We start from the raw sequence: 24612 nt of genomic DNA, 5'->3' as shown, positions 1-24612 counted from the left end.
GTGGGGGGAGGAGAAGGATGATTTTCCACAACTGTGAAGGCTTTCTGTTAGTAGCAGAGGACAGGAGCCTGCCTTTCTATGAGACAGCAAATATTAGCTGAAAATTTATGGAATATAGGAGAAACTTTGACTCCATGGGTACAAATCTCACCTAGCATCTGGAAATCAGAAGTTAAAAAGGAGGTTTCAGACCAAATTTGGATTTGAAAGTGTTCTTCATGCACAAGTGATTTCCTTCTGTAAAAGCCTTGATTTAGAAAAGCATTTGACTGGGCACCAATCTTTATAGCTAGATATTGAATATTGACCCTCGGGAGTTTAAAGCCAAAAATGGACTTTAATAGCCTGCTAAGTCAGAGCTTTGAAGTGGAATATTCTTAAGGAACCAAATTCTCTGCTGGTGTGAATGAGCAGAATCCCAGCCAACATTAAGTCAATAAAGCTCTGTGTATTTTATGTCTACGGAGAATTGTTAGATGAGTGGCTATTCGATATTTTCAGGCTTTTTAAAACTGTTAATACATTTATTTTTTTTCCTTCCTTAGTCATCTAAAGAATTGAATAAAAGGTATATGAAGTATTCATTAAGTGCACTGTAGTGAGTACTAGGTCTGGCATGCTGGATGCTTTGTCTACTATTTTCAAGCTTTGAAAACACACTGCTAGTATTGGTAGTTACTTCTACAAACTTTGCAAATAATAAAATTAAGGGAATAAGTTTTAATTTTTTTACTGTAACTGACTGGTTTGAAGTGTTTTGCATGTGTTCTGTAATGCATCAATTAGATAGCATTTTAAAATGTCGACTTAACTCTATACTTCTACATAGACATTCTTAAACAGATGTTCTTTGTAGTTAATATACAAACATATATTGAAGAACATTTTGACCATGCTTACGTCTCTTAGACATCACTGTTACGTTCTTTTTTCATGAGCCTGATTCTGTATTATGTGGTTTCCATGAAAGATCACAATGCAAATTATTATTCACATGGCTGGACTAGGTTGCCAGACTACATTCTGAACACAGCTCCAGAAAAATTTGAAATTAAACAGCTATTTTAACCACAGTTTCCATCTTTGCTCTCTTCAAGAGCTCACCAGGAGAGTAAGGAGCAGGGTCTCTCCTTCTCCCCCACCCAACTCCCCCATCGACACCACCTGATTCAGGATGTCTCAGAGGGCTTGTGCCTCACTGCGCTGACCAGCATGGTTTGTGTGGTTTGCCTCGAAAGAGACTTTTTTGTGAGACCCAACCTTTATGAGGGAAGTGTTCAATTACAAGCTCATTTTCTCCCAATAAATTTTCTGGGGTGACCTATGAACACTCCGGCCTGGCTCCAGGCTCCTCCTGTTTAACCACTCATGCTGCAGGAAATCCTGCCCAGTCTCCTCCGCTTGCCAAAACCGCCGCTGACCTTGCCCCCAGGGCCCGGGCGCTGCGCGGTGCACAGCACGCGCCCCTGCCAGCGCTGACTCCGCCGTCACAGCGCACGCATGCTTGTGTGTGCTGATGCACAGCGGTACAGAAATGACAGCAGGGTTCCAGCTTGTGGTCAGATTACAGCTCCAGGAGAGTGGGCTGAAGCGGCTGTGCCAAACACCCTTTCATGGTTCCCATGAGTTTACAGAGCTAGGGCTATRAAGTTGGACTTCCCTCTTGTATGCCAAGATGTGACAGTCTGGCCAAGTATCTGCATGTAGTTTACTGCATAATAACATGGTAGAACACGTAAAATGTGACAAAATAATTTTCCAAGACTTTCTATGTTCTTGATATTTATTTATTAACTTACACACTACACTTACAGTTTATTCTGTCTTGTGCACGGTTTTGACTGTTTATTTTGATAATATCTGGTTTTATGAAAGAGGTTAAGAACAAGATCTATATAACAATGCATGTTTTTCTAAAGAAAATGTATTCTGTGTCTGTTGTGCTCTGTTAAGACTACACAATTAACTACTTCAGTGRTGGACCAAAGGCAGGGAGTGAAATTCAGTTGCTTTGAAAAAATAATCTTTCATTTCCTTGAAGCTGCTTCTGCCTCAAAGTTAAAAATATGTTAGCTTTTTCCTATAATGAACTCAGAAAATGTGGGCTAATTAGGTGGAATCCATTTTCCCTGCTGTTTTTTTTTTGCTCGTCAGAAGCAGCTGCTTTATATTATGTCTCTGGAGTCAGCTGCCTTAGTTTAGCTCTAACGTTTGTAACCTTTAAAAGCACTGTGTTAGTAAGTCCAAACCACTGTATTCTTGGTAATTTTGCTATGAACTTCAAATCCTCATGTTCTCATGGATCAACCATATGCAGACTGTGTTTTCTCTGTGTTTCTTATGTAAAATCATAGTATATGCTAAATATTCAAAATTAGGAAAACAGTTTCTCCTTGCATGTTGTCCTCAAGTTCATGGGAGGTGTTTAGGGATGTACATGTCACATGTGCTTTGGTTCTGGCCTTTGGAAACTATGCAACACCGCAGGGGATTTATATGGTGATGTGTTTTTTCCCAAATAGGTTACTTTCTGCAATGGATACTACTCTCTCTTTAGAAAAGGTGCCCCATGCATTTTCACTTTTTGAACACTATGCGGACAGTCCAGGAAAAAGCAACCACTCCTTAAGTCACTTGCCTGGTAAGAATCTCTGAATATCTTCTTCATAAAAGCTAACGTTTTGGCAATGCTTTGGAAATGCTTTAGCTTTTAGAAAGCTAAAAACAGAATCTATTTGAGAAGTATAAATTTACAAACCATATAATTAGCAATCAGAGTTGAATGTAAAATGAAGTCTAATTGTGCACAAGTGTTTGGCTTACAGTAGGACATCAAGATGAGTAGCAGAGAGGAAAGTGCTAAACTGTGAGATTCTTGCATCATTTAAAATATCTGTACTTCAGACTGACAGCAGGTCTCTAGCTGTAAACCTCTGGAGGCTAAAGAAGCTGCTGTCTGCTTGTGGGCAGGGAGCGAGAAGCCAGTGAAGGGGTCTGCTGTGCTGCATGTAGTAGGAAGCAGCCCTGCCGAGCTTCTGTGGGCAGCAGAGCTGCGGCTGGCGGAGGAGGTCGCGGCRTTTCTGCTGCATGAGCACAGGTACCCTCAAACCCCTCCACGGAGGCGCAGGAGGGGGAAGTGGTTACTGTAGCTGGAAACACTCTCTACTCTGATGGGCCTTGATCATGTCTTTATCTAGTATTTTGTTTCCTGTAAAAAACCTACATACATAGGTTTTGTTATGCCCATGCATATACCTTTAGAAATCATCTGGATCCAGACAGCTGTCCATGAAGTTTGCAAACACTAAGCTGTGGGTCACTTTTCCTCATGATAAAGTCTCACTTCAGTGTTTCTTTCTCAAGAGAGATTTTTCCTGGGGAACTTGCAACACACTGCCATGCTCATGGCCTCTCGTTCACCTGCACTCCCACCCTGCTGTCCCCATCGCTCTCCTGGCTTTGAAGCAATGCCTCTGATGAGTTTGGTCTATGAGCGGATGACTTACAGCATCTATTTCCGTCAAGAAAAGAGTCAAGAGCTTTTGACTCTTGTTTGGAATAACTACTGCCTAGCAGGGCRCTGGCATATCTTTCCGATCTTCAATTCCATTTCAAATTTGTTTGAATTTCCATGAGGGCTTCAGAACTTAGCAGGGGTTGTTGGGTAGATGCTTGTGCATACAGCATTATCTCAGCCTCATTTCTTTAGGAAAGCAGAGTAGCAGATCTTTGTAACCTTCTCTCAACCACTCTAAATGGAGTGGTGAAGATGTGCTATGTATCATGGTTTGATTTCCCGTTGCAGTCTCATGGGTCCCGTAAGTCCCAGTCTTTCCTTCAGCACTGTTACCTGCTGGCAAGGTGGTACCTGAGAACAGCCTTGTTTTGTCATTTTGTATTTCCTTTTCGCATGGGTCAGTTCAAGATTTTTCCCCATACTGCTGAGATCTGTTTTTCAGTTTAATTTGCATTAGCTACTATGTTTGCTGAACAACAAGTAGCTCCAGATTGGGTTTGCTTTGACAAACTGGAGATGAATGAGTCTGTCCACTTGCAACTGACCTTTAATGCTTCTCATCCTTTATATCTTCTCCTCCTTTCTTTCTAAAATACCTGATTTTCATCCTTTACTTCAACTGTTAAGTACTTTAATTACTATTGCGGTTTTGGTTTTTTCTTCGGTGCACAGTACACTAAAAAATGTAGACTTTTTCAAGTTTCTGCCCTTTCCTGCCTATTTTCCTGAAGGAAAATAGAGGTAAATGCATGCATAAAACTCTATTTGGAATTTAAAACCTTCAGTACCTTGTAAAATACTGGAGGCAAATGTCAAGCTTTCTCAGAATTTGTTTTGTCTGAAAATATTTGATGAAATAGATGTGAATTTGCCACACTTCTCAATCCACGTATTTTTCCTTCAGAAGGAACAGTCTTTGAACAATTTCACATGACTTTATTTTTACCACTTCAGAAACAGTTTTCTTCAAAATACCTTCCATTTCCAGCAGTGTTCCATACCCACAGAAAATGTCCTTTTCCCTCAAATCCTTCCTCTTTTCACTTATAAGCAAGCCTGTTAACAAATTCATACGCATCAAAACCCATTGCAGTGTGCCCTTGAACATAGTAGAACTTAGGCTCTGTCAGAGAAAGAGTAGGAATAATTTCAAAACCAGAACATTATTATTTCCAAAGCTTGCCATGAGTCCTGCCCGTATAAAACAGAAGACGAGGACCTTTGCTGATTGCGATATTCTTCCATCAAAGTCATAGAGGAATGTAACTGCTCTCTTTCAGGTCCACAAAACCAAGGAAATGCTATTTCTCATTACACTGACAAGGTGTAAATATGTCTATAAAATATTTGGGATTATTGTTCTGCTATCTTGGAGGCTGTGGAAATCAGGTACAGTAAGGGAAGAGCTCCCTTACACCACAGCACTTCAGTGAAAACTGAAGCTGATCAAAATATGACCCGCTTTTCTTTTGAAAAATGTCATTTATTTGAACAAACTTGAGGTGCAAATGTGTAAATTTCAATAAAATGAGGGACCAACCTGTTGTTAATAGAAAAACATTCTGTTTCTGAAGACAGTAGKTCAACTTCTTGCTATAAATTACTTCCCTTTAAAAGTTTATTTCATATCATGTGGAAGGAAATTAGAAATCAAATGTTTTTCAGTGTTTCCAAACTGAATTTTGATGTATAAATTTTTTTCAGAAGTTTCATTCATTAAGAAATTTTCTGTTCAGTTTTGGAATAATAATAAATTTTGCAGTTGTGGGATTTCTGTAATCATAAATAACAGTTTCTAGGAAACTTCACAGAAAAAAAAATGATTTACTCATTGGGTAAACCACTGAAAGGAAGTCCTTTCCTAAAGATGATCAATTTTTAAATCGGTCAAATCTAGATGCAGTCAAGAGATAAAAAGTAGATTGTTTTTAGCAATAAAAAGAAAGACTTTTTCAATGGGAAGCAGATGTAGTCCTATGTACTTGAAGCTCTCTGTATAAATCATAAGGAAACAGCCAGCATCTGCATTTGCCTTGTTCGTGCCACAGGGGATCATCATCATTACTGTGAAGATAACTGAGAAAAGCAAAAGCTTTGTGCTCAGATCCTACCAGAATGTATGCAATACGGAAATTTACTGGGTGACGAGAGATAACCATATTTTTGTTCCCTGCAGTCACTTTAACAACGAACATAGAGGATGTGGGGGTTGCATCTTTCTTTCTCTTCCCTCTCTGTTAAGCCGTGACCTTAGCAGGGGATAGTGTTTTATCAGGGATGAATCTGTGCAGATGAGCAGACAGTCTGGAGTGTTTATGAGAAGTTTAGGGGGCTCTGGAGGACTTTGAGGCACCTTGATGAGGGATGCATGTAGGATATCTGACGAGGTTAGGGTTCTTCAGCTAAAGCAGAGCTTGGGCTTACCAGCCCACAGAGGAACCTCTCTCCTCTGAGTCTCCAGGGACCACAGCTGTCCTGGCAGAAGCCCCATTCCCATACCTGCAGCGCAAGCCCRCCTCTCTGCGAGTGGTGCAGCTGATCCCCAGGAGCCCTTGCCCCGGCTGTGAGAATCTGAGTGTGGGAAGTCTGTGCCTACATTTTCCTACTTATTTGCACACTCTTGCTGTTGCCAAGGCTTCTGTGGATCTGACAAACTATTCCTCCCCTCAGCATGGTGGGTCCTTTCCCCCAGACACCTCTCTAGGGATCGATTACATCCTCATCTGGAGGAGACTCAGTTCTTTTGTGAGCCTCCCATCAGACAGCAATTTTGCACTATTCGCTATAAACAAGCATTTCACTCACTTCTATCACAGGCGTCCTTTCCAGAGGGCAATCTCTTGCTCTAATTCTTGTGCTGCAAGGTAAGATTAAATAATGGAGAGGACAGTCTCCCAGAGCACCTGCAGTGTGCTTCAGGAGATGGACTCTCTGAGGACATGGCCTGAAATTGCTAGTATCTTCTGAGGTTTCATCAGGACATGTGCCTCCAAGCGGAGCACTGATTTGGGAAGCTCCAACTGTGACCAAAAGGAGCAGGTCTCCCATCTGCTGTGAGAGCGCCCTGGTCACTGCTGTGGCAGCACTGCCCCATGGGAGAGGACCTGGACAGGCCAAGAGGGCCAGGGCCACCCTGCCCCAGACAAAGCATAGGCATTTCACTGCCTTTCTCATGCAGGAGCAAGCTTCTTTCCCTTCAGATCGCTCCTGGGCTCCACCTTTGTCTTCATCTACCTTCACTCCATAACATCCAGCCTGCATGCTTGGCTAAGTATCATATTTCAGGATTATTTTATCCGGTGATCTCAGTACTGGATCTTATTTTGTCCAGGSTATGAGAGAAATGGACAACCAGAATCTCATGCTGAATAATTAAGTTTTTTCTTCCCTATTTTAGATGAACATATTGTTCTAACACTGCACTAATGCTGTCCCTATTCCAAATATTTGCTGTATTTGTTCACTTAAATTGTCATCTCAAATATTGGTAGTTGAGTAGAAATAAGGGATCTGGTTGTCTCACGATTAACATGTAGTTAATTTGGCTCAAAATACTAAAGTGTGAATAACAGCTAAAGATCTTTGTTTCAGTCCCGCAGACACCAACACTGATAGCACAGGAACCAAACTCAGCTACAAGTACCTCCATCGCGGTCTACTGGACTGTGAATGAAGGGGATGCCATCGACTGCTTCCAGGTCTATTGTATGGAGGAGCCTCAAGCTAACAAAGACCAAAGTGGTGTGTAACGACCTGCCTCTCACCTTTGTCATTGCAGTAGCCCTTGTACGGGGAGGGGTGTGTGTGTGTGTGTGTGTGTGTGTGCATACGGCTCAGTGATAGGAGGGGCTGTGAAGAAATTCTGCATAGGACTAAGGACAGGCAACTGAGGAGGAGAGCACAAGCTGGATGCCACTCCTTCTCCTCCCCCTGCTTCTCCAAAATGCGAGGTAATTATTTTGGTCCATAAAGTGCAGGGCAGTTGCTTGCAGAGAACCAGCAACATCTGTCTAGGCACTTTTATGGAAGTAGCCCAGCTGTCAGAGTGGATGTGTTCCTATCGCACTGTTGATACCGACGGGAACCAGAGACAGAGYTCCCAGAAGGAAGGGCCTAAGTAGAAATTTAGAGCCCTGCACGTACTTTGGAAATGTGTCCTAATAAACTAGGACAAGAAAAGATAATCAGAAAYGCAGTATTTCCACATGTGGGCACAGATTTTTTCAAAATGACATTAAGATATTTTAATTCTTAAATATGGAAATTGAGAAAAGAGGATTGAAATGCTTGTTCATTTAAAAGCTTAGGCTAATCATAAAATCACTTAAAGCACCTGGGTTCTGCTTAAATAGGTGTATGTGTCTGTTTGCGCACTGAAGGATTTGTCAGACATAAATCATGAGAAATTATGCTCTAGAGAGCTAAAAACAAAGYTGACAACTCTTGATTGCGCATCTCAAATTTGCAGCCTGTCATGTTTTAGACTACTTTCCTCTTGCGTTCAATGGGCACTGAACTCAAGGGCAGGTCAAAAACTTTCTGTCCAAACGGATTTTGAGTAAAACATTGAGATCTTGGCTAGTAAAACCATCTGGATTTTCAGCTGACTCTTTTTTAATATATTAGTTGGCAAGAGAAATCAGAGGCCCTGCAAAAGAAGTGCATGAGTATCATGGCCTCTGTGTGTGTGTGTGTGTTTCTCCTAGCTTTAGTGGAAGAATACAGAGTGACGGTGAAGGAGAGCCACTGCATTTTGGAGGATCTGGAGCCAGATCACTGTTACAGTGTGTGGGTCATGGCTGTGAACAGCACAGGATGTAGCTTGCCCACTGAAAAAGCCATTTTTAAAACAGGTATGTATACATTCTGGCATTTGGTTATTACAGGTTTCAGATTCTTAAACAAATTCTAGGTCATACTGTTACTAAAACAGAAGAAACTGTTTAGTTTAGTCCATCTAGCAGATCATAGGCAATTCATAATAATGTTTGCCTTTTTGTGAAAAGATAGCAGCATGATTGTTCCTAGGAGGAAAGTTGAAAGTATTCAGATACGAAGATGTTTTAAATCTTGTGCCTTGTGCCGAGGGCATTGGACGGGCAGATTATGAATTTCCCCTACRTGCTGCAATGCTGCAGGGCAGCTCCAGGAAAGCTACCTGACTGCTCCATGCTGCCGCCTTGCCTTTGGAAAATAAGGGAAATCATTGCATTTTTTTTGCCTCTCTGCCATCCTTCCGAATACATCTATGTTGCATTGATTTAAATGATAAAAAAAAGCAGGAGGAGGCCTGCTTTATAGTGGTTGCATGCAGCTTTGAGCTCAGTGGGGCACAAATCTCAGGTGTGGCTGAGAGGCTCCGCTGTTGTTTAAGTGGTATAAATTATGAWGAGTATTTTGATGAGCATTGCTTATGAGCTTCACTTGACTGATTAAGTTTTCTGAGATTTAATTTCTTAAATAATTTGTATTGACAAAACTGTTGCTTCTTGAATTATGAATAGGGTAAAGCATCCTGTGCTCTAGACAGTGAGGCCTCTTGCCAGATGATTTTTTTAGTGCTGCAGGGTAAAAACAATCATTAAGTTCATGAATTTACAAAATATGGACAAAGATATTTAACAATTTAATGCTGAAGTAACTCTGTACAGCACTGTACAACAGTGTACTGTTGAAATCACTTGGCAGCAGCCATAGCTTCAAGTCTTTTGCTTAATCTACTGGACATCAGATTTTTGGATAATTCTCTTTGATACTCAATTTATAGTTCATATTTTTAGCAAAGATGATTTTCCAAAGAGTTCAAAGCAGAAATTTAAATTTTACTATTTATCAAAAATGTAGAGMGACATAGAAATCCTCTTAAATGGTCAAATAATTAATGAGTTATTTCTAACATAGAAATAATAATTTTAAAAGGGTTCTCACCTCTCTCAAACCATTATTTTTAAGAACTGTATTTGCCTTTTGGGATCAGATTCACCATTCTCCTCGAAACTCAAGCCTTCTAAAGAGGTTAATTTCTCAGAGTTTTGGGATTGTTTTGGCCTCTTTCTTTTGGAAAATAAACAAGCTAGTGCAAATTACCTCATTAAACATCCTCTGTCAAGCTAACAGTTGGATTTGTGGGAACATTACTGAAGCACTGACAAAACTGTTTCGTCCCCTTGATGTCAAAGGTGGAAAGATGAGCAGTGGTGACCCAAACCAGTTCTTCAGTGTGCTACTATAGAGCCCAACTACTTTGATATTAAGCTAGAATACTGTGATTCTTCAACTAACCAAATTACTAWTATTTAAGAACTCAGAAGAAAGTATTTAGAGATTTTATTTTCAGTAATTCACTGAAAAGGTAGCACATATAAGAAAATACTTTGCTGATATATGCAGTTATGGGYATATATACATACATTATTGGTGGGYTGAAGCTGGATCTTTTCCTGATGTTGAGAAAAACTCAYCCCATAGTATTTCCCCATAGGAATGCCACTGAGTGGATGTGGTGCTCCCCCCGCGGCAGTGGCACTTGGAGGTCATGTCAGTCACCTCTCCAAACTCACTGCAGCYACTCTCACCTCAACTTCATCTACTCTTTAGACAGATAATTTCAAATAAATAAAAAAACTTAAGGACTTAGACTCTTGCTGGAATATCCAAATGTGATGTGTTGTTTGTACATACATAATTAGGTGCAAGTGTATCAGTTTCTGAGTGCAGGTATTAGTGGATTTAGGTACTAATTTTTCATTCTCTAGAAAGAGATACACAGATATATTTAAAAACGGACAATAATCAAATACATCAAAAAAGAGTTAAAGGACAATTGCCAAGGGAGCTATGCAGATTTATTACCAGAGGAAAATCTGTCCTGTGGGTTTTTTGTTCTRGTGAATATCTAGGTTGGCTGTTTTTGTAGTAGACTATGAAGTATAGTTTAACCTCARCTGCTAACCTCTTGATTTTCACTAAATCAGGAAACTGCATATGAACTTGTTGGTGTTTTCTAATAATAACAAATCATGTGTGCCACAAAACACAATGTAATTTGAAGGTTGATTAAGATTATCTAGTCTAATTTCTGYTTTTATTTTAGGCATCCTATTTGAAACCTGTTTTCTTTAAAAACAAAATAACTTCTTACGGCATTTTATTTTAATCCATCACATTTATTTTAAGGACTGATGTTAAGGCTGTCTATAGAAKTGTCAACAACAGCTTATAAGAGGTTCGTATATGTTGCTCTTCCCTGGAAAGAGATAAAGCATATGAATATAACGAATCCATTTTCAGGCTACAGTGTCTGATGTACTATTTCACACAATAGCTTTTGATTACTTGCATTCAGTGTGCAGTTTTACATTCATTTTCTRTCTTTGTAGTTGGGCCTGTAATTCCTAAATGGAGGCTTTAAAAAGGAAAAATTATAGGTCCAAGTTTTAGTTGCTGCTTTGCAGAAATATGCGGGACCTAATTAAGCAGACAAGTCGTTTCACCTGCGGTTCTGCAGCAGCCYGTTTGCTCCTGCTGCAGCTCACGTGGGGACTGCTGAGGACAGGAGGGAGCGAATCTGGGGATCTGCCCCAGTCCTGCCTCTGCTCTGCTCCTTGAAGCAGGGCAGAAATCGGCAAAATGTGCTTGAGGAGGGACCGGAAAGTCTGCATGGAATATTCTAAGTTTGGGCAGAATTGCCCAAGTACATGCAGTGATTTTCCCCAACGTTGCCCTCTGCCATCGAACCACCAGGGAAAATAATACTGAACCACAAATAAGCAGTGGACAGTTGTTGGGCAGGCAGAAATAACTACYGCGAGCTGTGAGGCCGGACGCCCTTCGATGCCGGCTTCGTCTGCTGCTCTCGTGGGAGCGAGCGTCCCCGGCCGGCCGCCGGCCCGCTCCTCGCAGCGCCGCTAAYGTGTCCTTGCGTCCGCAGCGCCCGCCGCCCCCGCGATAAGGGCAGAGGACTGCACCGTGTGCTGGGACACGGCCACCGTCCGCTGGCGCGCCGGCTCGCAGGCGCCGGAGTCCTTCACCCTGGAGTACTGCCGACAGTACGCGCCCGAAGGAGAGGGCCTCAGGTCAGTGCGGAGCGCGGCCGGCGGCCCGGGGAGATTAGGCGGGCGCTGAGGAGTGCTCTCCGGATTGYGGGTTGTTGCGTAAGAGATTACTCTGTCTTGAACCAGGCAGAGAAGAAATCGGCTTCTGTGCGCCGATGACTGTAGAGGCCAGATACTAATCTACGAGATTAGGCTGAGAGACGTTAAAATGCTTTCTTCTTATTCTGYGTAACTAACAGTGCCTTGTGCTTGGGGCCAAAGCCCTCAAGGCTTTGTATCGTCTGTGATCAACCAAAAGTGGCAGGGCCAYGCTACCCAGGAGAGAAATCCCTTCTCTGCAGCCCCCATGGCTCYCCGCAGGGCCGGGGACAGCCAAGCTTCGCAGCGAGCAGTGAGACGGGACAGGACAGGATGGAGGAGGCAGTACTCTGCTTGCTCTCTACCTCTTGGCAGCAAGCTTGGGATGTAATGATAGCAATAGTGGAGACTCACCTGCCATCTCCCAGGCACAGCCGAGCCTTGGAAGTGGAAAAAAAGACCAAGGAACCTCTGATGACCATAGGTAGAGCTGAAGAGATCTGAGAAGCTCAGGGAGCGGAGGTGTCTCTGCATACGAGTCCCAGTGGGAGCATCAGGCCAGCTGACTTCTGCCTCTCCTTCCCACCCCACTGGCAYTAACAGAGGTCTTTTTCCCTCTGCAGGGCCAGTTCACATGAACTTCACAGAAACWTGATAGCTGGGGAAGAGCTCTACCCCTTGCGGTCAAAATTAGTTAAGATAGACTAAGGGGTTCACAAGCTTCTAGTAGATATCTGTGACAGTGCAATCGTGTTAGCCTTGCTCTTTACAAAAGTAGGTGAGAAATTGAAATAAAGAACTTCTGCAGTATTGAGAGAGCTTTTTTTGCCCAGCACTGACGTGCTGTGATAATGCAAACAAGAGGAGGGGGGTCTTGCACAGCTCTCCTGCTCTCTRAAGGCAGTCAGGGTCTGCTCTTTTTCGTGCATATTTTATGAAGCCATCAGGTCCCTGTCAAACTGCCAAAGTTGCTGTCAGTCAGGGACAATGTAGCTGCTCCCAAACCCCATGCTGTGTGTTTGCACTTAAGTTTRTTTGCTGTTAATTGAGATTGCTGCTTCTTTCCAAATCTGAAACAGAAAATGTGCTGCTTTCTGTAATCTGTGAGCGARGTGGCATTAACGCTAGGCAGTTTGCTTGTGTGGAGATAACTGTGGCAACAAGCTGTCAGAACTGACCCATTCTCTTTTCCATGGGAGCTYGTGCAAAATCGAGAATGTTTATAACTGTACTGAGACATGCTTGACTTTCCTGGCCTTTCTGTTGGCAGAAGCTGGCCTTCCACTGTGACAAGTGTGACAAACTCAGACAGGACAAAATTACGAATTTTCTCAAATTGCTTCAGTTGAATCTGTGTTTGTAGAAGGGTTCTCACCTCTTTTCTCAGTGTCRGGGATTASCTTTTGCCACTTATTTTTCCCTCARAACAATGCTTCTCCCCTTTTCCAAAAGCAAGCTGTCTAAGATTAACCTTTAATGCATTCTGTTACGGCACAGGGTGAGAAGAGAGAGGGTTTTTTTAAGATTTGTATTTAAAGTTTTGTACAAAGCCAAGGGGGGGGGGAAGATGTATGGTAGATGGAGCATACTGCTCATATTTCCCTCATCTAAGGCCCCTGAAGTGCAAGTTAAGAGTAGAAATCGATTCCTTGTGTGGTTGATAAAGTGAGACAAATAGCTCCAGATGGTGAGTGAGATCTTAGGCTATGTTGCTTTCTAGAACTGCCTGAATGTCTTTTTTTTTTTTTTTTTTTTTTTTGATATCGAGAGAACTTAGAATCACTATAACTGTGTCTTTATAACCATGTGGGAGCACTTGGGCTTGGAAACACTATAATTTCTTCCAGACATTTTCCTTGAAAGCCTGTCCTCCCAGAAGAGAGACTAGGAGAAGATTTCCTGAGCTGGTCTTGGGGACCAGCCAAACATGGAGCCCACAGCAGAGAGCAGAGATGGAGGAAGGAAATCAAGGGCAGAGATGGTCAGTTACCTCCTGAAATTTGCCTGGAGAAAGCAATGCTGCCCAAACTGCACAGCTTCTTTCACACATATCRTGCTGAGAGCCTACCAACAGCAAGGGAACAGTGCCATGAGAGCAGGCAGAGAGAAGTGCCCCCCCTTCTCCCTCCCCGTCCCTCCCCRGAGCAGCTGGGCATGTGTGAGGAGCCCCTGGTGGGGGTAAGGTGTCTCTACCCTTTTGCATATCCTGGAGCAGTGGTTCCCTGCAGAGAGAATTTGAGGAATCTYTGTAAATAAATCCTCATGAAGATTTGCTGTGCAGATACCATTTAAAAATCTATTAAAAGCCTTTCTAGATTTTCTAGATTCCCTTCTGGATTTTCTCCTTCTTTCAGCTTGCCACCTGAAGAACATTGCTTTGGCATACAGCGAATCCCTTGCCTGTTGCTGTGGTTTTAAAGCTCCTTCACAGGTTGATTCTTTTTCCAGGCTGGGAGGCTTTGAAATGTTTCTTTCAGTTTCCAGAGCTCTGCTGTGTGCTTGCTGTTCAGCCTTTCTGTTGAGAAGTCAATGGAACTGGGGGTGGAAGATGGAAAACTGAGAGAAATGCAGTCCAGGGATTAGCTGTGTGGGCTGCTCAGATGGAAACCATGTATTGCATCATGAGACATCTGTAAGACTCAGGGAGGCAGAAATTAGAACAGTGTGCGGTGAATTCATAAAAGTGGAACTGTGGGTTCTTCCGACTGAGTGTCACCCTCCCCATCAGTGTAAGACTAACACCGCTTGTGACTGAAATTTTYCTTCTACCCCTGGAACAGGTCTAACTCTTGAAACAGGAGAGCAAACCTCCCTCCCATTGCTTYGCCCATATGGCTGTTCTTCCAGCTCAGGAAGCACTGTGAGGAGAACAGGAACTCCTCATCCTCCCTGTTCTGCTGAGTTTGCTATCTAGGATAGCAGTGAGGGCCRCTGTAGGTGGTGCTTTGATGCACTAACCCTATAACAGCTAAAATTACATACCTGGAACAGATGAGAGGAAAGGAAGGATGCAGCACAGCTGGAAGAGAACTTGTAGCAGCTTGTTCTCTATTTTTAGCTTCAAGAGCTTTTTCCAGCCCTTCTGCGTGCTTATACATGTATCTTGCAATGCTTGCATGCTTTCACTTCCCTCACAACTCCACATCAGTGGTATCAGCAGAGGTCTAGAGGTGCAGTTTCGGTGGGATATTGGAGAGAGAAAATAACAATTACAATGCAGAGGGTGTTCTGAAACACTACGACATATACCACTCACTGGGTTCATCCAATGTTAAAAAATATCCTCTAGGTGTTGTTTTCTTGAAATTAGATGAGAATGCTGATGAGARAAATATACATCGAAACACAGCATCGTATTTCCCTAAAACCAGGTAAATCGTGAGTCTTACAGACAATTGCTGATATAATACTGCTTGGCAATTTAAAGGTAAAGAAACAGGCAACTTCTTCCTGCTCTGGTTTAAATAGAAAAGTATCTGAACTTTGGAAATGGGATTTTGAGACTTACAGATTCCTCTATGAGCTCTCCAAAAAGTAAAGGATTAAGAGGAAATACATGAAACATTCAACTCCAAATGTTTCTTGAATCTTTATGCTCTAAACTTCAAATAATGATGCCAAGATGTTGTGGGAATAGTGTGAAAATGTTAACATTCTGGCTAGGGGCCAGGATGCATTGTGCTTTAACAGTAAATTTATTGCATTTCCATTTATCTGTAAAGTAGGCAGGTGTATTTTAAGTAGAAAATAGGTGAAAAAAATGTTGCARTTGGATTTCTCTTCCTTCTATGATGGAAATTACATGGTTAACTGCTTTAGGCAAACTTGGGGAAGATCTAGATGCAATGCTTGTTGCAAGAACTTGGAAATGAAACAGGCTTTCCACCAACACAGTCAGGAATTTATAAATGCATCTTCCCTTCCCCTCTCACATGTTTGTCCTATATTACTTTAAGCAATCTATAAGGCTCTATTCATGCTTTCTCTTCATCCTTAAGTTTTTATTACTGATTGCAGCAGTAACCTGGAGCGTGACCAACTACAGTGATTGCTGAGAGCCTGGGGAGCCCTCAGTATTCACTTTCCCCCCTCAGCGTATTCTCTAGACACAGAGAGAGGCAGTAGCAAGACCTATTTCTTCTTTGCACTCAGCCTTTTGTGAGCTTGGAGCTGGCTCGGAGTAACCGAGTGTTGCAAATGAAATTCCTTCTTGTTGGCATATTCTGTTTCTGTTTCATTAGTTGGCAGCAGCAGGACTGTTTTTTAAGCCTTAATCGTAGCTAAAATTGATGGGCTCTTACTCCTAGGAAGCTTAAAGCTGCCTAAAATAGATCGCCAAGTAGGGARTGTTATTGGAAAATCTGATCACTGTTTTACTGACTAGATCTACTTAAAATCCAGATTTCACTGTGTTGCTTTTAAAGCTGAATAGAGGTATACTCTTGATCTCAGGTTTAAATTGGCAGCCAAATTCCAATTTGAAGAGTTTCAGATTTGGAAGAGACACAGGTCAGAATTTTGGCTGATCCTATTGGATCTGGCTGGACCCAAAATCTTTTCTGAATCCCTAGGCTCTGGGAACAAATTCCAGGATATGACTGCCCCAGGTCTACTCAGACACCAACATGTACCTGTCAGCTTAGGTTTAGAGGCATTTTTTTTTTTTGTTTTATTAAATAGTTACCAGTTAAATAGTTAATAGTGAAAGASAAAAGAAGATCTAAGTTCTTTGGGAGGATACTGACTCGTGTGGCATTTTCCAGAAGGCACAGAAAAGGATTCTATGTAGAGAACACTAATGTGATTAAAATATATTAASCTGCCTGTTGAAACAAGTAATTTTGCCTGTATAGCTTAATGTATCTTTATTTTATCTCACTTGTAACTATTTGCTCAAAACTCCTTTCCAGTGTTCTCTGCTTCAGATTCACCCAAAGATCTCAGAGCGGTGCCACTAAACAACAGTGTGGCCCAGACTTATCTAGAAAATATGGATAATTTTCTTCAAAGCTTGAGTGCTCTCCTCTTTTCCCACATCTCTGCTTCCATCCTCAGTTTCCTTTCTCTTACTTCCTTTGTATTTACCTCCTTGCTCAGCTTCAGTCTTTTATTTTTCTGCTGCTCTCATTTTTCCTTTTTTCTGATGTCCCTTACTCTTACTCTTACTAGCCTTTTTCCTCTTACATGTCTGAAGATGTCTCGCCTGGTTGCCTCCTTTCCCTAAACCTCTTGGTAGGAATCGGCCAGCCTGCCTCGCAAAGTGCTTTTTCGTCAGGGCTTTCGTTGTTTGCGGGAGAGAAACGAGCAGTGCAGTCGCTGCCAAGTTTGGACTAGCCCACTTCTCTTATTTACCGCATCAGTTCTAGCACCACACAAACGCCGTGAAATTCCTTCGAGCTGAAAAGATTACAGAAGCACCTCGYGCTTTTTTTCAGTGCTTTCAATCGCTTTTAATGACAGCTGTCAGTACAGAGTACCTGTTGCAGACTAACGAGAAGGATGAAGCACTCAGCCTTCTCCTCCTGAACGCTCTGCTCTAGGCAGAGCTAACAGGAATTTGGCACAGGAAGGGCTGTGGGATTTTACCTTTACCTGCTGGCAGAGGCAGGCATGTGAAAAATCCTCATGGAGGAGCACGGATTATTCTTCAGTTTGCACTGCTCTCTGGTGGGACAGCTAGGGAAGAACAGTCACCGCACAGGAACAGCGATGATCTTAGCTGGTTGCCTGCCTCGCCTCCTGTGCGGTGGCAGGAGTAGCGGCCGAAAAGGTGGGTTGTTCAATCTGGCTCCCCACAGAGGCGTTGCCTGCAGGCGGGAGACCCTCCTGGGACCAGCACGCTCCCCGCTCCGTCCCGGGCCTTTCTCCTTCTCTGGAGACGTGCTCCGCGCCCGCGCAGCGCCCAGGCCCGGGGCCGGGCGCCGCTGGGGCTGCTCTGCCTCAGGAGTCTCCCCGTGCCTGCCGCAGCGAAGCGGCCAGGCGAGAAGGCGTTTCTGGGAGCAGCCCGCCTGCCCGCTCGCGGCGCCGGGCCGCGGAGGGAGGCTGGGCCGGGCCTCAGCCCCAGCTCTGCGTCTGTGTCCGACACAGCCGCGGATTTATCCGGCGTTTCTCCCTTTYGTGAATCTGCTGGAGCCAGACGCCTGCGTTCGGCTCGTCCCAGTGCTGCGGAGGTTATCTCCTGTGAACCTGGAGCGCAGGGGGTTGTCTCAGAAGACCTGCATTGCGCTCAGGAATTAAATACTTGCCCAGAAGATTCCTATGAGCATTTGTGGGGGGAAGTTGTCTGTTCTGTACGGGTAAACAGTGTTTACCTACTCATAGACAGTGCAATGAGTGTCTGTCATTTAACTTGGGCATTATTATATGAGGCAAAAATGAGGACAGCCAGGATCCCATGCATAAGAATTTAAACCAATCTCTCCTATTCACAATAGTACATATGTACACGTATGTGTATCTATTTTTTATATATATGTGTGTGTATATATATATACACACACAAAATATATATTATATATTTAATATATATATATTTTTAAAAAGTCAGCATCTTTGTAGACATCCGAAGTACTTCCACTGGCATTTCAAAGTGCCTGTGAAGCAGACTGAGTGGGTGCTGACTCTCATTTTCCCGGAGCGTTTGAAGGCATCAGTGGCTGAGGATGTGAGGGCCGGAGCGTTTGAGGCATCGCAAGGGGTAGGTTTTGTCAAAGCGGGGCACTGTGCAAAGGCAGTTCCCCTGCTGCTGCCTCCTGCCACCCCAGCCTGTTGGAGAGCTTGGCGCAGCGAGGGAGGCGAAGCCAAGACTGCGACGATGAACAGTTTGTGAGCGAGTAGTGCGTAGTAGGAAGCGTGCGGCTTCTGTGCCGCCTCAGACGAGAGCATCCGTTTCTGTGGATTTGGAACAAGCGCCCAAGCAGCACCGGCACGGCACACAGGCTCGCTCCTGTGCAGCTGAATTAGCTACGAGCTCTTTTTCTTCATAAGCTTKTTCATTTTGTACCGCAGACATTTTGCAGGTGGAGGATGAGATTTTGATTCTGTGCTGCTTACATTTTATGTAATGACTTACACTGCAAAATGAACGTAAAGTGAGCATTGCACCAAATGACTGCACTGAGTGACAAGGCAGTGCAGGAACAACGGCCTGAAAAATTCTCAGACCCAGAAGGATGCTGCAGGTAAAATGGAATAGCTCCTACATAACCTGGTTATTTGCAAAAGCACTGCTCACCTTTCCTAGTTGGAGTTTCCCTGTGATGCCTTTCAGTAGACAGCAGTGTGGCTTAGCTGTTTGCATAAATTATTCTTTCCTGATTTTGGATTTCTGTATGCATTTTCATGTATGAAAATCTTTTCCATTTTCAGATCTTTTGCTGGAATAAAGAGGCCTGAACTGAAAGTATCCCTAGAGCCCAATGTGAACTATTTCTTCTACTTGAGGGCTGTCAATGCATTTGGGACAAGCGAACAGAGTGAAGCTGCTCTCATCTCAACTAAAGGTAGATCACCATTTTCTGATATCAAAACAATGGGATGGAGGGACAAAGCAGTCAGAGAGAGCATTTTTCTCCAGAAATTGTAGGTAAACTTTCAGATACAGGAGTAACCACTTTATTGAGATAATAGGGACTAGACATACTCTGCTTAAATCTGGGACAGCTTCATTTGAAATTGGTAAATTTATGTGAGTGTAAAACTGGTGTGAGCTCAGAAGCAAAGGTGTTGAATGCTGTCAGAGATAGAAGATGGTTAAATAGCCTTCAGGGATCTCAGTTTGCTTGAGTGTGGCAGAACTCATTCTAGTAGAAGACTCCATGATTTTAAAAAACAATTAAAAACTTACAGACTTAGGGGTTCAGGGATGAGGAACCAAGCAGACCATATCTTAAAATGTAATGACTGATTTAACCTTTAAGGTTTCCAGATAGATAGTGTTAAATTATGTATCGTTCCAAATCAGCCTCAAAATTCAGATCTGCTACTTTGAAAAAGCAATTGATTAAAAATGATTCCATCTTCTTTAATACCAAAGACTTCTTTATCACCTAATTAGTTTTCTGAAAAACATAACGTGTTATGATCCCTGGGCCCAGTTGCCAGAAGACTGCCATCTCAGATGCGTACAACTTGGAACAGGCTTTGCATTCTCACCCAATTTTCTGTCACTCCTACCTGCCAGCAAGTACCACTCTGTCCTACAAAAATGGTAGTAATTGTTACTTAACATTTTGTGATTTATCTCAAGTTAACGTTGCCAGTGTCTCAGAACTACTGTTTCTTTGTCGTGAATTGTACCTAGGAACTAGATTTCATGTACTGAATGACAAAGCTCATCCCGCTTTGCAAATCTCCTCTGATGGCACTGTGATACACCTTCCCGAGAAAGCCCGATTCGCTGGGTGAGTAGGCGCATGCCAAGCACAGCTATGCTACTGGCTCGCCATGAGTCCCTAGCTTTCACCTTTGTCTAGCTTTCACCATTTGGTTTTAGAAAAAATTGTTTCAATCATGCGAACCCTGGAAATTATGGGATAGACCCTCTCCTTTGACACTCYTTGATCCCCTCAATAGTGCCAGCTGCAGCACTGATACAGATGCTGGAGGTTGATGTTGCACTGAGGAACTTCCAGAAAAAAGTCAAAGGCAATAGTCAGAGAGGAGGTACATAGTGGGACAGCTGGGTTTGCCTCAGTCCGTAGTCACTATTTAATCCTTCAGAACACTTCAGTCTTGAAGCCACTTGTTGCTGCCCCAAGCTGGCCAGAATTGTGAGTTTATTTTTGAATTGATAGTGGCTAGAAGTATTCAGTCCTCTGTTCTTTTGCTGAGAGCATTATTGGTAACATTTTCAAAAGCATTTGTGGCTTCAGAGAATTCAGGAAGTGCTGCTGGGATATATTAGACTAATTTTACCAGGCTAGCTCTGTCCATTGCAAACATGATTCTTCTTTTTGACATACTGCTGTCAGTCTGACTACAAACAGAAATCAGCTTGTACACAGCTGTATCATATTCATAGGGCTTTTTAAAATGGAGTAGGATATTACTGGTTTACGCCCCTTTTTAATGTTACAGCTGAATCCRCATAAGATGACAGCCACTGTGTCTAATTAAAACAGCTACGCTTTCCCGCTTGAGCAAGCCTGGTAAAATGTAATCTGTAAACCTAAGATCTTACTTGACTCCAGTCACATTTTCCAGCTTTTGCTAACTTCATCTACTTTTGGATAAAGTTTCATAGTTTTTGGTCCTCAAGATGAGTCCGTTTCATATGAAGATTCCTGACTTTCAGGGAGAACATTCAAATCTTTGATAAAAATCTGTCATTAGAAGAGCAGATTTTAATTCATTAGTAATTTTTGGTGCTCCTTCATGATGTGGTTATAAGAAATACCACAATATTGTTGGTCTACCATCCAACTCACATTACTGTATCCCTTTCCACAAATAGACTTCCTTCAGTTCTGGGTGAGCTGCTGCCTGCTCGGGGCCGTCATTACTGGGAAACCGTTGTCTCTGCCTGCAGAAACTACAGGATTGGAATTTGCTATGAGGCTACATCACAGAGCGATGTCCTGGGGCTGAATGATACTTCTTGGTGCATGCGCTGCTGTCCTACACAAAGCAGGTAAAGCTCAATCAGTCTAGCTGCTTGGGAAGTTACTTGTCCTTCATGTGAACAGAACTGGTGAACTTAGAGGATCATGACGGCAGAGAGGACTTGTCTGCTTCATTTTTGCRAATTTCAATAACAAGAAAAAACCAACTATAGAAGAGTTTTAGACACCCTGCACTTATTCAATAAATCTTATAATGCACCTTTAAAAAAAAAAACCCTCCACATCAATCTCAAAGAAGAACTTTGAAGTAAGGCCGCATTTGCTCAGGTAGGAGCAGCTGCACTGGGCAAAACCCTATTGCCGCATGATACACTGCTATATGCAACAAGCTGTTAATTGGTGGGAATTAAATGATAAAGTTATTTGGGGTAAATGACAATGAGGATGCTCACTGTAACTTGGTTTCCATTTTCCTGCAGTTTTCTTTACAGATTTCTTCACACCAGTGTAATGAGCGACATCTGGGTGACAGAACAGCCAGCCAGGATCGGGATCCTGTTGGATTATAGCAATGGCAGACTGTTATTCTTCAATGCAGAGAAGGGACTGGTGTTGTTCACCGTCAGGCACAATTTTACGGATGCTGCTCACCCGGCCTTTGCTCTGGAGAAGGCTGGAGCACTTACCCTGYGCACAGGGATGGAGCTGCCCGAGTTTGTGAAGCACAGCTAAGCCAGTGCTTCACACTCTTGGCGACACCGATGATTGCAGTATTAGGGGCAGGGAAGGGAAGAGGGTGTCAGAGAGGGAYGTCTAGTTTTCACTAATGAGTACTACGTGCACAGCCGCCCCCCGCACGCACAGCGTCAGTAATTGCCATTAGTGCCCAGCCACATAATCACCCTGTGCCTGGAGAGAAAATCACCTCCTTCGGAGGGAGCGCACACCTCATGATATACACAGAAATGCTTGTGAGGAGAAAAAAAAGGTTTGTTAGGTCTGAGAATTTGGAGTGGGGGGAAATGTACTTTCCCTAAGAAAAGAAATGACAGTACTAGCTGTCTTTAAGTTGATGATGAGCCTGTGTATGAAATAAATGCATCTCTCACTGCAATACATGACTACTTCTTGTCAGAAAATGCCATCGCTTCATCATATGCCAGGACAGTCAGAGCCCGAATCCAAGATGTGTTTGAAAAATGTCCAGAAATTTTTACTGTTGAAACATTCTGCAGGTGAATATATCTTCTCATATTGTTTGCCAACTCCTTTGTTTAAATACCCAAATCAAGAAAACTTGGAAACTTAGAAATCTGTATTTTTGCAAAATGAGTGAATCCTAGACTAATCCTGATATCAGTCATGTAAAATTGGAGTGTACACTACCTGCCAGCCTGTTCACACTGGACTCGCAGGCTGTATGTGCCAGGAAATATYGTGAATAAACAGGTATTCATGAAGAACATGTACAAGGAAACCTGGCAGTGGTGTTATAAGTCTTCTCCTATGTTTTTAATCTCCAAATTGTTGGGTAGGTATTTCAATGATGAAATGAAAGTTGTCACTGGGGACTGAAGAGAACAGTCAAATTGTCATCTGCCTTCTCGCCTTCTTGTGGATAACTCCCTTTCCCTCACTTCTTTTACCTTTGAATTAGGATTTGATGCTCCTAATATCAGGCTTAGGGCTGTTTTTCTGCATCTGCCCTGTTSTGTCCCACTGTCTACGCTAGCACCAGCATCGTACGAGCAAAGTGCAGCGTTTCCAGGCCACCGAAATTGGCACCAAAACGTGATTCCTGCCGGCAGAGGAGTAGGATGCTGATTTCTCCCTGGCCTGTTCAAAGAAGGGAACAGTATTTCCAAGCGCTTCACAAGCTGGTGGTGCAGCTCCCTGCTCACCTGCCCCAAGGGCTGAGCTCCCGAGTGCCAGCGGTGCTGAGAAACGCTGGGGGAAAATTAATGTTGAGGAGGGAGGATGGGCAATGTTTTTTGTGCTGCGTCTGCTCTGGCAATTTCCACCGAGGGGGACTGCTCTGCCAGACTCGTTGCTGAGCTCAGCTGAAGAGCTTTACTCCCTGAAGTAAAGCGGATTTCAGGAGTCTGATGGAGAGGGTTTGCTTCTGAGCAGAGCGCTTACATGTGTTGCAATTAGGGCTTCTGCTTTTTGTGCTCCGAGGCAGTGCCACCGCTGCTGTTTCCTTTACGATTTAGCGCGGCTGGCCGYGTGCCCGCTGCGTTAGCCAGGCGTGCTGCGAGCGCCGGGGGGCCGCGCTGCGCACGCGCCGCGGCAGGCTGGGGCAGGGTGGCCGGCGCAAGACGAGCGAGATCCGGTGGCCGCGTATTTTGAGCTAGAGCCGTTCCTGGCGTTTCCATCGGAGCGCCGTTTCTGCGCCTCCGGCGGGGAGCGGGGGGAGCGAGAAAAGCAGGGTAGCGCCCTGTCCGCTCAAGAAAGCGCGTCGCGGAGGTGTGGATGGAGGGTGGCGAGAACAAGGTCCGAGACTAACTGGAGAAGAAAGGCAGAAAGGCTGCCGGGGGAGGAAACAACAGGAAATTGTTTGGGTGTCTTTTTCGTTTATGGCAAGAAGCAATTGCCTTGTCCAAGGGAACTGAATGTTAGTAAGCAGCTATTTTAACATGGAAAGCTAAAGCCTCATCTATAGTAACGCATTATTACTCAGGTATTACTGTAACATTTGAGCTAGCAAAAATGTTTTTTTGGAAATGCACCCATTCTTGGGATTGTTTGAGTGTATTTTGAAGACCTGCCTGATGTCTTCTTGCCAACTTTTGTTTCAAGTTCAGCCTTTAGATTGGGCAGCATCAAAAAGTGTGTTTACTGTTTGTGTGAAAGTTGGATAAACTATTTAGACTCAGTCAAAGCAGTCTTAATAGTGCCAATTTGAAAGTCAAAATCTGGTTTGCATTAAGTCACGCTGAATGAAGAAATGTCTAGAGAGACTGTCCTGGTTTGGGCAGATGGAACAAAAYGCAGGCTAAACAAAAAGCTTTACACAAGACTTACCAGGTTCGGTATAGGGAAAAAAATTCTTTTGGTGAGGAAAGCAGATCCTCAAGGCCACAATGAAGCTGCCAGGCCTTATTAACACACGCTGCACGTTCCATGGCCCTCGGGAAGTCTAGTGGTGCATCTGCCGYGGTCTTTCATTGGCCTGATGGGCACCAAGAGGGTTCAAATTCTGGATCTCATGTTCCAGACTGTAACTGTCTGAACGTGCAGTGCAGTCACTCGGACTTGCCATTCAGACAAACTCAGATTTTGAGGCTTGCTGCATCTGTTTTTTTCTGAATGTCGTAGTTTGTAACCATACAGCAGAAAAGAAAGAGAAAGGACAAAAAACTCCTGCTATTGCATTTTTCTTGTGTTTGATGATTTTTGC

The 24612-nt window shown here is 43.3% G+C and overlaps 1 protein-coding gene across 1 annotated transcript in view; it reads left to right on the top strand.

Moving 5' to 3' along the window:
- CMYA5 (cardiomyopathy associated 5) overlaps positions 1 to 22326 on the top strand; it is a 45779-nt gene extending 23453 nt beyond the window's left edge. Inside the window, exons 6-14 of the mRNA XM_085322416.1 lie at positions 546 to 568; positions 2523 to 2641; positions 7109 to 7258; positions 8224 to 8370; positions 11448 to 11592; positions 19018 to 19151; positions 19952 to 20051; positions 21104 to 21280; positions 21692 to 22326. Coding sequence (XP_085178542.1) covers positions 546 to 568; positions 2523 to 2641; positions 7109 to 7258; positions 8224 to 8370; positions 11448 to 11592; positions 19018 to 19151; positions 19952 to 20051; positions 21104 to 21280; positions 21692 to 21944 — 1248 coding nt within the window. The 3' untranslated portion in view covers positions 21945 to 22326. The remainder of the gene's footprint in view (positions 1 to 545; positions 569 to 2522; positions 2642 to 7108; positions 7259 to 8223; positions 8371 to 11447; positions 11593 to 19017; positions 19152 to 19951; positions 20052 to 21103; positions 21281 to 21691) is intronic.
- Positions 22327 to 24612: the final 2286 nt, after the last annotated feature.

This window comes from Rhea americana, unplaced genomic scaffold (assembly GCF_003343005.1).
Source record: "Rhea americana isolate MKP2758 unplaced genomic scaffold, rheAme1 scaffold_77, whole genome shotgun sequence".
Lineage (NCBI taxonomy): Eukaryota > Metazoa > Chordata > Aves > Rheiformes > Rheidae > Rhea > Rhea americana.
Note: the sequence above shows the minus strand (reverse complement) of the source record. Positions and strands in the feature narration are given on the sequence as shown.